At 40.1% G+C, this 14,640-nt stretch overlaps 1 protein-coding gene across 1 annotated transcript in view; it reads left to right on the top strand.

Moving 5' to 3' along the window:
• The window catches only part of LOC310987952 (E3 ubiquitin-protein ligase TRIM39-like), a gene marked incomplete at its 3' end in the record, with an annotated part of 37,207 nt that extends 23,141 nt beyond the window's left edge, over window positions 1-14,066 (top strand). The window contains exons 3-10 of the mRNA XM_083974421.1: window positions 1,371-1,426; window positions 1,574-1,657; window positions 6,941-7,036; window positions 10,098-10,188; window positions 10,289-10,389; window positions 11,581-11,648; window positions 13,566-13,644; window positions 13,758-14,066. Coding sequence (XP_083830547.1) covers window positions 1,371-1,426; window positions 1,574-1,657; window positions 6,941-7,036; window positions 10,098-10,188; window positions 10,289-10,389; window positions 11,581-11,648; window positions 13,566-13,644; window positions 13,758-14,066 — 884 coding nt within the window. The remainder of the gene's footprint in view (window positions 1-1,370; window positions 1,427-1,573; window positions 1,658-6,940; window positions 7,037-10,097; window positions 10,189-10,288; window positions 10,390-11,580; window positions 11,649-13,565; window positions 13,645-13,757) is intronic.
• Window positions 14,067-14,640: the final 574 nt, after the last annotated feature.

Genomic DNA, 14,640 nt, shown 5'->3' with positions numbered 1-14,640 from the left:
AGTAGGTTCGTTACCTTTTAATTGTCGGTGCAAGCTGTTATTAGAACGGTGGAGCAGAGCCGTGAGCTGCTCAGAGCTACGCTACGAATGGAGGCTCATTATGGGATTTCTTGGTTTCCCTCATCAAACTCATCAAATACACAATCCAACAACTCCACAACGCTCTGGTGGACAAGTTGTGAGCTGCACATTCACCACGCTATGAGATAATAACACAACGTTACCACACAGAGTTGTTTTAGAGGGAAATTCATGCAAAACCAGCTGATGCACGTTGCCTTCAGGGACAGTTTTTCATCAAGCAGACTCTGTATTTACCTCAACAACACGCCAAAACATCACTAAAACTTTTGCAGATACTGTTTAACCAAAAAAGAACAACTTTATTGATCCCCAGAGACGATCACTTTTGATAGAAACAAGCTCCCAAGCAGTTTACTTTTGGTTTTAAAAGAGTCTCATAATGTGGATGAATCGTTACCCACTTGTTAATGGCTCCATTTTCGATAAATATATTGTTTTGTCTCTATAGTTATTTTGTTATTATTACTTAGTGGTCGACTCGCCCAGCATTTCCTACTTTCGGTTTGGGAATAACACCGCCCGATCGCCTTTTATAATCAGAACAACGACGATATCTGATCGTCCTTGAAACCTCTGACTTTCCTTCTTGATGAATGAAAACATTCTTGGCAAATGTTTTCGCTTTCGTTCTGTTATTATCTCATAGCGTGGTGAATGTGCAGGTCACAACTTGTCCACCAGAGCGTTGTGTTGTGGAGTTGTTGGATTGTGTATTTGATGAGTTTGAATGAGGGAAACCAAGAAATCCCATAATGAGCCTCCGTAGCGTAGCTCTGAGCAGCTCACGGCTCTGCTCCGCCGTTCTAAAAATAGCTTGCACCGACAACTAAAGGTAACGAACCTACTGCTATGACTATAGGGATTATGGAAACGGGCTAATTTGACAAAATGTTGAACTATCCCTTTAAGTCTACTACATCCATTCGTCAACACTTGAGAAATAAATGGACAAAAGCATCTTGTGGTGTAACAAAGGCTGGAAACCACCCGCCCCGTTAGTTAGAGCCGTTTACACCATGTGCTTCCTCTGGAGCTCTCGCTGCCAAACTCCAAATCCAAACTGGGTCTCTCTCTTAGTAGATTTGCATTTTAATTCTGCAATTTAGAAGAACACATTTTGTTTGAATGCAAAGTCAAGATTCACCTGACTGGAGCAGGAGCTTGCAAATCTCTTTAGATGGGGATGCATTATAGTATTTGCATTTATATTATCAGGCTGCATGATGAGTGCATGAGCTGCTGCTGCTGCTGCTGCTGCTGACGACTGTTGTCACCCACTCCCTCAGGTATGGCCCCGTATGTCGACGGCAACAGCTGGAGAGCGGCCATGTTTGACAAATGGGTAAGGACAGAGGACGCTGCTGCTGCATGGAAAAAAAGACTAGAAATATGGTGACGCAACTGTGTGTGTGTGTGAGTGTGTGTGTGTGTAGGGAGGAGGAGGAGGTGTAAACACTAGACAGTGAGTTAAATTCTGTGGCTTTTCCAGGTCAGAAGAGACCAACAGCCCAACGACAGGGAGGATCCAGCTGCATGGACCAGCAGCTACGCTCCGCAACCATGGAAACAAGAGGTGTGTGTGCATGTGTGTGTTTGTTTTTTGTGTGTGTGTGTGTGTGTTCTGTGACCTCTCTTGAACTCTGCTTCACCTGCCCAGACCTGCCCCTGCCCCGGCCGCTTCACTGTGTTTTTTCCTCTGTTTCCTGTTTGACCAGCGTCAGTCTGCAGCTCCGCTTCGTTTCTCTCCTCAGGTTTCCACTTCCACTTCTGTGACGTCATATTCATCAATCAACTCAAATATTTACTTTTACAGCACTTTTCATGCATAAATTGGAGCCCAAACTGCTTTACAATTTAAAAAAAAAATGTAAAGAAAATAAGGAAAGACCCCACCCGCACACAAACACAAACACACACACAATCAGTGCTCATCTTACGTCACGACAAAATGAGGAAACGCCATGAGGAACGGTAAATAAAATTAGAAACTGTAAAATAGAATAAAATCAAATAGAAAAAGACTGAAATAGATGACACAACATCAAAAGAAAAGCTACGTTAAAAACTAGGAAAAAATAATATAAAGTAAATAAGAATAAAAATATGAAACTCAAAATGTAGATAGATAGATAGATAGATAGATAGATAGATAGATAGATAGATAGATAGATAGATAGATAGATAGATAGATAGATAGATAGATAGATAGATAGATAGATAGATAGATAGAACCAGAAGGAAAATATTTGACCATGATGGTCCAAAGGGAAAAGTGCAAGGAAGATAAGTAGGATACAAAGGGGAAGTATATGATAAAATATATCCTATAATGTCTAAAACAATAGAATATACGCTACAAGTGCAAAGGGAGCAACCTGGACATCGGTTAAATACTCTGCTACACCATTTGAGTGCAATACATAATTTAAAAATGATATAATACGAATGCAAAACGGCCAAAACATAATTTAAAAATATAAAAATGAGGTGTGTTGTTGTGCTTGGACATATTATATAAAAGCCTGAGTAACAGTATTATTCATATTCCAGCTGTTTGCTGCTGTGTAATCACTGTCACGTGAACTGAACTGTAACAGTTTAGGAAAAACCAGGGAAAAAAAGTCAGTGCAACTGAGTGTAACAGGTGTGCAGAGAAATCCAAGAGAAATCCCAATCATCTAGCAGGGTTTACCTCCAAATGCATTAACCCCAGGATATGACACTTCCACGGCCTCTAGAACCATTATCCAACATTTTAAACATATATAAAAGTCTGAAAAGCTGGAAAAGCATAATAGGTCCCCTTTAAATGATCAGCATCATATTAACAACATGACATTTAGGGAACGTCTCAGACTTGTTGCTCATGTGTCTCATTTCAAACAGCGGTTTCCTTTAACGGCTGCTGCAGTGAATTCAGACTAAACAGTTTCTGCTTCATCCAGAAGCCGAGACGGCGTCCAGGTGAAGGACGGACACACAGAGACACACACAAACACACGTCCTCTCTGACCTTCCACAAACAAATGAAGCTCCTCAGATTCAAATGGATTTAATAAGACGTAGAAAATGAAAGTAAAGAGTGAAAGAGAGTGGTGATCGGTGGTTTGACTCACTGAGCTGAACCGACAGTAACCTGATCAACAGGTGGACACACACACACACACACACACACACACACACACACACACACACACACACACACACACACACACACACACACACACACACACACACACACACACACACACACACACAGACACACACACAGGGTGAGATCAGATAACGCGGCCTCTTTAGCAGATGTCACAGTGGTGTGTGTTTACAGGACATCTGGGAGGGAGTGTGAGTGTGTGTGTGTGTGTGAGTGTGTCACACCTTCCTGTTGGCTTCCAGTGAAGTGATCATGTGGCTCCATTGTTGCTCCACTTCCTGTGATCCTCCTCTTCACCTGTGAGTAAACAGATCTGACTCTGAGCTACCGACCGCTCCAGTCTGCAGTACAGACCGCTAACTAACCCGTTCATACCGGTGGAGATGTGAATACGTGACAGTTGTTATAGTTTCTCCTCAGGTGGTTCTTTGCCTCCGTGTATAACACACACCTGCTCAATCAGTACCTTTACATGACTGTAATTAAAAACTAATTATTGCCTTAATGCGAATATAACTGGACAACTGACGTGCATGTGAACGTGTTAGTCCGACTAATATCGGAGTTCTATAACTCCAGTTAGGACACCCAGATGATGCAAGGCAAGGCAAGGCATCTTTATTTATATAGCGCATTTCATACCAAGGCAACTCAATGTGCTTTACATAAAGACAAAACATTTAAAAAAAAGAAAAAAAAAGAGAAGCATAAAACAGAATAAAAACAAACACAAAGCACGTGAAAAGAGAAATGTTTTAACCTGGATTTATTTTAGTGCGATTGGAAATCAGTTTTCTTCTGCATGTGTTCACCTTTATCGGAAACTGGACAACGCATGTGCAACAGTAAAGACGACACAAAGTGGAGCACAGAAGCCGGTCTGAACCCAGCTTAGAAATATTTTTTAAAAGTGTTGTCACCACAGATTGAGTGCATTTCACACAGTGCAACCAGCAAGAAGATGTGTTTTATAGATAAAAAAAAAAAAAAAAAAGAAGTCAATGGACCGACCCGACCCCGGTCATGTGTATTGGCTATAACCTAAAGTGTTTTCAGCCTGAACCAGCGTGTCTGGTCGGGAGCTGAAGTTGAGAACTCTAAGGCTACGTTTACATGGAAACGATCTGAACAGAAAACACAAAAGTGGCGTTGCATTCTCTTTTTTTATTCCGCGTTTAGACGTTTAGCGTTTTTGGGGAGGAAATCAACGTGCACACGGTGACGTCTGCACGCCTGTATACAACCCAGAATTTTTTCCTCTTCTTCTTGTTGACTTCTTTCTTGATTGTAATGCTGCCGTCCGTGTCGTCCACAGGTCAGAGCAGTCGGCGTTTTCACCCTTTACACGGGGACGCAACGGTTAAGATTTCCACTCTCCACTTTCCACTTGGTTTCACTTTTTTTGCGTTTTCAAGCCCCCAAAACGCCGTCGCCGTCTAAACGAAAGGCACATCCGATTAAATATTTTGCCGTTTTCATCCGCGAGCGTTGTTGTGTAAACAGGGTCTAAGTTACTTATATCCAGTTTTTTACTCGGTGACAGAAAAGTCAACTGGACACCTGTTTAGAGAGGATGAAAAGAGCTGTGATGTTTGATCCTTGAGGTATTTTGACCAAAGCATATTACAGACACGTCTTTAAGAAACCTGGGAACTATTTTAATCTGTGGAAAAGGGGCAGAATATGTCTCCTTAGCCACTTGTTGAGGTGACTCCACTCTGCAGCATCTTTTTCCGTGATGAAGACAAGAGTTTGAGTCATTTCTCACATCCCCTGGTCTGTAAGGGCCTTGAATCACTGGACAAGAACCAGCTCCCAACAGTCCACACAACAACTGTCAGCAGCTTCATGTGAGGATGTGATCGTCTTTGATTCATCAGCACTTCACTCACTGTGGTGGAAACCCTCCACACACACTCACACACACATACACAGATACACACATCTCAGGTTTCAAATAAACCACAACATCTGCAAATCTGCACATCAGAGGTAAAAAGTTGGTGAGCAAAGTGATTCATTTTCACACATGCACACACACACGGGACGAGGAAGGAAACCTGTTGGGTGAAAGTTAAAAGCCTTACTCTTATTTTTAGAGTATCTTACACTGTAAAAAATGGACTGTGGTATCACACTGGCATAAAAAATGGTTTGCCAATAATGTTTTTTGTTTAGTTTTTTTTGTAAATTTGCAGTAAATGGCTGTAAAAAGAAAAGAAAGACTAGAGGTTTTGGTTGTAAATCAGTTACAGCAATTTATTGTATTTTTTTATTTGAAAAGAAAAGCCGTTGACAGTAACTCAGTTTATGGTCTTACCTTAATACTACATTAATACGACAACAAGCTTTACAGCTTAGCAGGCAGCGTCGTGTCAGAATAAATAAAAGAAAATGAGTGTAAACACAAAGAGTGTAAATGTTTGCAGACAGAGACTTCCTCTGTGTTTGCAGACTTCAGTGTGTTGACACAACGCTCTGTTAAAACACAGCTACACGTCTTGGTAAAGATTCATCTGTCAGTTGTGTCTGTTGGTTTCAGTCCAGCCACTGGTACCAGAAGTTATTTGCTAAAGAAGCGGGAAAGTGCATGAGGTGACATGGTGTCTGCAAGAATCTATCGTATCGTGAATTATTTGCAGCGAATTATTAATTAATGTGACTGGAACAGAAGGTAAGATAACGCCGTGAACTGATTTATAATCAACTGCTGCTCTGTAAACCCATAATCTTCTGTTTATGACGGTTAAGACTACACAAACACACGCGCCGTAACATCGTATATGTTATGTAACGTTATCCACCGCTCCATTTATTGATTTATCGCCAGCTTCGTTGTAAACAAATGCACGTGGCTGAGAGAAGCGTAAAGAAAACAGCGGAAAAGCGAGCGGACTTTTTTTAACTTCCCTTCAAACCTTTTAAACCTTTTAGCGATTCAATTTAAATTGCGATTCTACGATATTGCCGATTCTCTCGATTTTTAGTCTTTAGCATTTCTAACATTTATCTGCACACAAATACTGTAGGAGCCTATAAATTAACATACTCCATTATAAAGTGAACTTAAACCCTTTTCAAAACCTGTACCCTCAGTATGTAAAAAAGGCGAACAAATGCACATTGCACAATATTAAAAATTAAAAAAAAAAAAAATTCAATTTTTTTAAAGCGATTTTTGAAAATAAAAATCGATTTAAAAATCGTCAAATAAGATATCGCAATATTTGTGAATCGATTTTTTTCTCCCACCCCTATATCTCATGTTACAACATGAAAACCTGCGACTTATGTTCAAGTGCAGCCTATATTGTACAAAATGTATTTTCTTTTTAAATTTAGCTGGTGCGGCTTATATTCAGGTGCACTCAATACTCTGAAAATTACGGTACACAGATTGGGGTATTAGCAAATCATATAGTTGTTTGTAATAATTTATAATATTCCAAGTTTTTTATAGCTTTTCTGTCTTTCATGTTTTGTAGTAGTAGCTGCATGTAATATCTGGTTTGTGGTTTCTATTTTAAAATCATGAAAATGTGTTTTTATGGATGACCATTTGCATTTATGGATTGTGTGATTGAGTTTGACACAGTTAAACACTGTAAAATGACATATGACAGTGAATGATTGTAAAATATTACTGTAGAAACCTCAGGTCTCAGTGACGTTGTCCCTCTGTCCTCTGTTCTCGTCCTGCAGTACATGGGACAGGTCAACCTTCACGTCTTTGAGGACTGGTGTGGCAGCTCCACGGACGAGCTCCGCAGGAATCCACACTACCCGCTGTATCCTCACGTAAGTCACATCTCTGTCTCAACAGCGACTCGGCTAGGGTTGCAAAATTCCGGGAATTTTCAAAGTTGGAAACTTTCCATGGGAATTAACGGGAATATATTGGAATTAACGGGAATATATGGGAATAAACGGGAATAAATGGGAATAAATCAGAAATTTACAAAATTGAAGGTTGGCCCTTAACAGGGAACTTAAATATAGTTGGAGAAAATATATTGTAGCATAATCTTGGCTAAAACAACCAGATTTAATGCAAGTGCACTTGAATATCGATGCTATTCCTCCATCACATGCACACAGCATACTGCTTACTGCAGGGCTAGTGAGGCCACGCCCCCTACATGCACTGTGCATTCCTCCATCACATGCACAGATGATTTCTTGAACCCTGGACTCCTTTCATTTAAAGGGACAACAAGGAGTTTTTGAAAGTGAAGTGTTTTCACACTACATTTCCAATGAGCCTCCACGCACGGTGAAATTCTTGGACCGGCGTAAGACGGACGAAAGCGAAAACATTTGCCAAAAATGTTTTCATTGATCAAGAATGAAAGTCGGAGGTTGGAAGACGATCAGATACCGTCATTGTTCCGACCATAAACCGCGATTTGGTGGCGTTAATCCCATGACCTACAGGGCAGCATCTGCAAAACCAAAACTAGGAAATGCTGGGTGAGCTGACCACTAAATAATAATAATAACAGTAATGTAGTTCATCCACATTAATATGAGACTTTTTTATAACCAAATAAAAACTCCTCGTTGTCCCTTTAACATTTTGAATGGGATTTTTTTTTTTTTTTTTGGGGGGGGGGGGGGTATTTTACTCAACATTCATGTTTTTGTTGTTCAAACAAGAATTAAAACTTGATAAAGTCCTTTTAATTGTATTATTTTGCACGGATGTCTGCTTATGACAAAACTAAATACTTACATATATATGTTTGGATATGATACAGCTTGTTTAAATTACCCCCAATTTCTAGTTAATTCCTATAAATTCCCAATAATTCCCATACATTCCCATAATTCCCGCGGAAAGAATATTTCCAAAATTCCCCAGCTTAACTTCCCATGGAAAGTTTCCGGAAATTTACTGGAAATTTTCCGCCCCTTTGCAACCCTAGACTCGGCAAAACAACCTGCCATTGTTCCCTGTTTCTCAGGTATCGCTGCATCTGTGACGTTTCATTCCGTGTAAATAGAGACCGTCACGGTCCACAGAGCGCTCGGTTTTGATAAATACTGCCAAAGACAATTCACAAATAGACAATCAAAGTGCTAAACCCTTCACCGCTTGGAGCCAAATGTTTAGAAATCACAGAAGGTATTTTAACCAGTGCTGCCTTCAACGGTTCTGTGGAATGAAGATGAACACGCTTTGGCTTCTGATTGATATCTGACTTCAAATATAAAACTGGTTTCGACAGCAGAACTCGGTGCAGATGGGCAGTCGACACTCGCTGAGTCATGATCAGTGAACGATAACGCCAAGTGCTGCCATTGTTCAGCTCACTGCCACATCAAACGCTCTGCAGTGTTTTCAGAGAAGACGTTGTTGCACCAAGGTTATTACAGTTCAGACATTTTCATCAGTGTTTATTTGTTTGTTTTTTTTATTTCATGTTAGTTTTAGTTGAACCAGTGATGACGCAGTTTTAAATGAGCTCTGTGGTGTTTTCTTTCTGCATCTTTAGCCATTTCTAGCAAATCAGAAAATGCACGTTCAGCTTTTAATCATCTTCTTCTCGTGGTTTATATAGCAGCAGCTGATGGAGGCAGGATGCAGTGTTCATGGGAGTTAGTTTTCCTTTGTTCATTGTAGTTTTTATTTAGTTTTGTTCATTGTAGTTTTTATTTAGTTTTGGTCTTTTTAAAGGGATAGTTCAATTTCACTCATTACTGTATCTACTCACCCTCATGTGGACTAAGGGCTGGGAGATTTTTGCGTTTAAATAGGCCTACCGAATGAAAACATATTTATGCCTCACTTCTATGATCTGATGATTATTATTTCACTTTAATCGACTTTATGATCATATTGGAACCAAAAATACACAAAGATCACACTAAGAGTAGTATCAGCTGCCGCCATCTCGTCACGTTACATGTTTCTTCTATTGTTTTAAAACCATCATATCTCTGGTTTGACACGGTCTATCGATGTCAAACAAAAACTGGTTGAGAGTTTCACATCTGCAGTTTCCAGCGAAGTTGACAGAAGCGCTCCATGTGACCTCGTGTTTTTGTTACGGAGCTTTAAAAACATCACGCGATCTGATCATCAGATTCACCGCTAGTTTTAGTCTTAGTTTTCCAACACATACAAAATAGTCCAAGCATAGGCAAACAAAACAAAACACACACACATGGAGTTGTTTTCAGACATATTGTATTGTATTTTATTAGCACATAAAAGATATATAAAACAGCATATTAGAAAGACATACAAAGTATACAGTAGATAAAGCAAATGTGCCGGAGAAACCAAAAAAAAACCCTAAGGGTTTGTCAAGTGGTCCTCCAAAAGACAAACATTCAACATAAATTTAATTTACAGAATGAAAAAAACAACATAAACATTCAACATACATTTGTTAAGATAAGCATTCAACATAAATTTATAAAGATAAATGTTCAACATAAATTCAGTTTACAGTCATGTGAAGAACAACATAAAACAATTAGAAAAAGAGAGAGAGAAAATCAAAGGTGATGTAAAATGTATGTGGATTATGCATTGCTCAATTGGGCCAATAGAAAGTGAATTATTTGTTTCTTAAATTAATTTATGCTTGTGCAGTTTCTAAGGTGGATTGGTAATGAATTCCAAAAGTGCGGACCTCTAAATCTAATTGAGAACTGAGAGAAAGTAGACTTGAAAAAAGTGGGATGAAGATTATTTGCTGACCTAGTGTTGAAATTATGAATCTGGGAATTGAACTGAAATACTTGTGAATAGATTGATTGATAAACAAAAATACATATTTGAAAAGTATTTACAGCAAAAACAGGAAGAATACTCGAACCGTCATGGCTGCTTCTCCTCTGACTCTTTCAGACCAGGACCGCGGTGCAGAAACTGGCCGTCTCGCCTCGATGGAGCGACTACGGCCTCAGGATCTTCGGTTATCTGCACCCGTACGCTGACGGTACCTCACCTGCTTTTACATCCAGTGTCTAGTCTGCTACCACACCAACGTGTCCTACATGTCCCCATGCTGTCTGTCCCATCATGTCTTTGTCTCTCAGGAGAGTTTGTGTTTGCCCTGAGCTCCGATGATAACTCCGAGCTGTGGCTCAGCACAGATGAGTCTCCCCTCAACCTGCAGCTGCTGGCCTGGGTTGGAAAGGTAAGCCTGCCTGTTAGGGATGGAAACAAGTAATCGACTATCGATTAATTGTCGATAAGAATTTAATCGATTAAATTAAATGAATTGCAGTTAATCGATCCTTTTCAATGGGAGTTTTACTGTAAAATGTAAACAAGCAAAGCCGACATAATGTAGAGGATCTCTGTGTAAACGTGTGGAAAGCACTGCAGCACACAAGGGAGAGAGGGAGACAAGAGGTGAAAAGAGACAAAAACACTGTTACCTAGTTGTAGCTATAGCATACGGGACTCAGGCTGTACCATCGCTAACACACAGAAACCAGTGAGTAACGAGTCAAAAAGCCGGCGACACGGAGCTGCCTGAGGAGTTTTAATGCAGCCTGAACGCAGCTCAAACCGACCCGGTGCCTCAGCACGGCGACCAAGCTTTGGTAAACACACCAGACCCGCGCTGGTTTACAGTATCCTGCCGTAGTTTAGCCGGTCGGTACCGGAGCTAATTAGAAAAAACAAAAAAAGTGCTCGTCGCGGTGGCGCGGAGAACAGCGGAGTTTCCTCTGCTGCAGCTGAACAGCTGATATGTGGTCAAGACGTAGTTACAGACCTGTCACTGTCACAGGTGTCTCACATCTCATCTCATTATGATAGGACTTCAACCTCAGAGCTCTCTGTCCTCAGACTGTCCTGACCTGTCCCTGAACATCACACAGAGACAACATGGAGCTGCCTGAGTTTTATTAATGTTTACATCAGGCTGAGTTCAACAAATCAGTTTAGCTACTGTGATTTAAGTAGCCTAGTTAAATACAGTAATCATAGTGTAGTGGCAGGAAAGACCATTTAATCTGTAGATATTGTGTTGTTCCTATATAAAAATGGGTCACATTGGACCCTCAACATTATTTAAAGGTTAAATAACGTGTTACTTAAACATTTTTCATTGTGCTGTGCTCTTAAAATAAACTAACAAATACTAGTGTAAAGTCCTATAAGGAATGTTGAGATTAAATTTTCCCCTTAAATTTAGGTTCTCAGGAAAATCGCCGCTTATCAGTAAGGTCTATCAACTATCGATTAATGAATTATTCGATCATTTGCATGCCTAGTGTCTGTCATTGTGCGTTCATCAGTGCGTTTATCGTTTCCTCATTTCTGCCTCGGTGTTTTGATCTGTTTGCATGTGTGTGGTTGTTTGTTTTTTTTAATCCAGGCTGGCACAGAGTGGACCGCGCCGGGTGAGTTTGAGAAGTACGCCAGTCAGACCTCCAGACCAGTTCGGTGAGTTTACTGACAGTTCACTCATGCGTAAATCTGTCAATTTGTAAAAAGTCTTTAGAATTTAGGTCCAAGGCAGAGTAGGACACGTAAATAAGACTATTGAGGCGATGTAATGGTGATGTAATGGTGTTCTTCTTATTTTACTACAGCTTTTGTTGTTGTTGTTTTCCTACTGATGCTCCTCTTCCTCTTCCTGGTTTTAAATGTGACGCTTATTGTGTCACTTGAAGGGATAGTTCAACATTTTGGCAAATTGGCCCATTGCCATAATCCCTATAGTCATAGCAGTAGGTTCGTTACCTTTAATTGTCGGTGCAAGCTGTTTTTAGAACGGCGGAGCAGAGCCGTGAGCTGCTCAGAGCTACGCTACGGAGGCTCATTATGGGATTTCTTGGTTTCCCTCATCAAACTCATCAAATACACAATCCAACAACTCCACAACGCTCTGGTGGACAAGTTGTGACCTGCACATTCACCACGCTATGAGATAATAACACAACGTTACCAGACAGAGTTGTTGTAGAGGGAAATTCATGCAAAACCGCTGATGCGCGTTCCCGTCCGGGGCAGTTTTTCAGCAAGCAGTCTCTGCATTTGTCCCATCAAGTGGAATAAAATAAAATAAAACATATCTACTTCACCAGCATCGATTTTTCTCTAGTGTCTAATCTCTCTGCAGCTCTGCTAACCACACTGACACGGACGCCTAAACACCAGCATATCTAATCTAGTAACAGAAGTCTGATGGCTTACTGGGAATCGAAACAAGCAACATGAATGTGGTGGAAAAAATGAGACTAGTGTGTGGTTTACCAAAACAGGGCCGGCAGCGTTTTACACTGCACAGATAATGAAACTATCAGCAATTAAGATCAGCACCAGATTACAATTTTTCTAGTGCAAAAGTTATATTTAACAAGTGTGTTGCAAGTGTTTGACTAGCAAAACAAATGACTGTGTGTTTTCTTTAAAGAAGTACATTATGTCTAGAAGTTGTAATTTAGAGCTAAACCCAATTTGTTCTTTGTTTTTCTCCCAAAATAACATAAAGTTCATACAAGGTTAAAGTGCTGGGTACATAGAAAAGTAGTAGTCATAATGAATGGAGTCATATTAAAACCATTTTCATTACAAAGAGTTGACTTCTGTTAGAGTTACGTGACCACAAAATCTGTCCGTATGCCAACAACACTTTGTTTCTTCTTCAAAAAGTCAAATCTGAATTCTTATTCCTCCACATCTTTTCTTATTTTATTTAAATGGTTACAGAAAACCCCTGAATTTGGGGCGTTTTTAAAACTTTTTATTTTTTATTTTACCACTTTCTTCTAGATTTTTTTAAAACTTTTTAAAAATGTTACCACTTTTTCTAGATTTTTTTTTTACGTCTTTTGAGAAATGTTACCACTTTTTCTAGATTTTTTTTTTACTTTGAGAAATTTTTACCACTTTTTTCTAGAAATGTTTAAACGTTTTGGGAGAAATTGTACCTTTTTTTATATATATATACATATATTTCCAATAAATTCACGCCACTGGCCATAATTTAGTGTGGCTTGTTGCTTTTTACCTGCCATCATTGTTGTAGTGCTGTGCTCTTTGTCTCTTTGTCTTTCCATCTCCTTGTTGCCTGTCATGTATTTTAAATGTTGAAGCAGTTGCTGCAAAAACACTTGCCCGTTTTGGGACAATAAAGGAATTTCCCTTTATACTTACAATAATTTGAACGTACATTGACTAAAAAAGTAACGTTCTTCAGTCTCAGAGCAAATATTTGTGTATTTCTGGTGTTTGCTTCAAAGTTTTGTCCATTGGGGGTCCGTGGTCTAATTTGTGTCATTTTAGGGTCCTTGATGTGAAGAAGTTTGAGAATCAGTGCTGTAGATGAACGGTTTGTGTTGTGTTGTGTGTTGACAGGCTGTCTGCTGAGAGGAGGTACTTCTTTGAAGTCATCCACAAGCAGAACGACAGAGGGACGGACCACGTGGAGGTGGCGGTGAGTCGCTGCAGCAGCTGCTTTCTCTCTCCTCTCAGCTCCAGTCTGCTCTCCTTCCTGATCCTGACTCTCACTTCCTTTCTGATTGTTTTGTGTTTTTTGTTTTATCACAGTGGCAGCTCCTGGACCAAAGCCTCAGGTTCATGGTGATTGACTCCAAGCACATCTCCCTCTATGTTAGTAAGTGTTCAGAAGGCCACGCACCACAGTCCTGCAGCCTGGAGACACATCACTCATCTCACCCCGTTTCCACCCAGCTGGTTCCAGTGCTGGTCCAGAGCCACAGCCGGACCGGACTGACCTGGTGCCAGTTCTTTGCTGTTTTACGGCCTAAACTCCGGCTGCTGGCTCTGAAAACCGTTTCCAGACAAGCACCAACTCCTTACTGGTCGATTAACGTCTCACCTCACAATCAGCTGTAAGACCATCTAGTATAAAGATACTGTAGATGTTATTAGTATCTTATTACGTTTGTCTAATTGAATCAAAACTTCGCTCCTCAAACGTGGTCGACCAGACCAGACCAGACCAAGTCCTCGGCAGAGACCAAACCAATGCGAGACCATCTCCAAGACCATCACTGTCTTCAGTCCCAGTCCTCATAATAATCATGTGTCTTGATATTTACATTATTCCTCCTCAGCTACAAAGAAAAGATGATTTGATGTAAAATCTAAACCATATTTAATGTGAACAAAGTTTGTATTGAACAGAAGAACACAGCACAGAACCTGCTGAAGTCTCCTCCCACTGTTTTTCAGATGGTTACACAAGCAGATACTTTAGTACAACTATTTGAATTATCTAAGGGACAACAAGGAGTTTCGGAAAGCAAAGTGTTTTCACACTACATTTCCCATGAGCCTCAGCGCGCACGGTGAAATTCTTGGAATCATTTGCCAAGAATGTTTTCATTGATCAAGAATGAAAGTCGGAGGTTTGAAGACGATCAGATACCGCGGAGGCTGTTTATCTCGTCACAAATCACAAACACTT

This window comes from Trachurus trachurus, assembly GCF_905171665.1.
Source record: "Trachurus trachurus genome assembly, chromosome: 6".
NCBI classification, from domain to species: domain Eukaryota; kingdom Metazoa; phylum Chordata; class Actinopteri; order Carangiformes; family Carangidae; genus Trachurus; species Trachurus trachurus.
The sequence above is the reverse complement of the archived record's forward strand: the minus strand, read 5'-3'. Positions and strand labels throughout refer to the sequence as shown.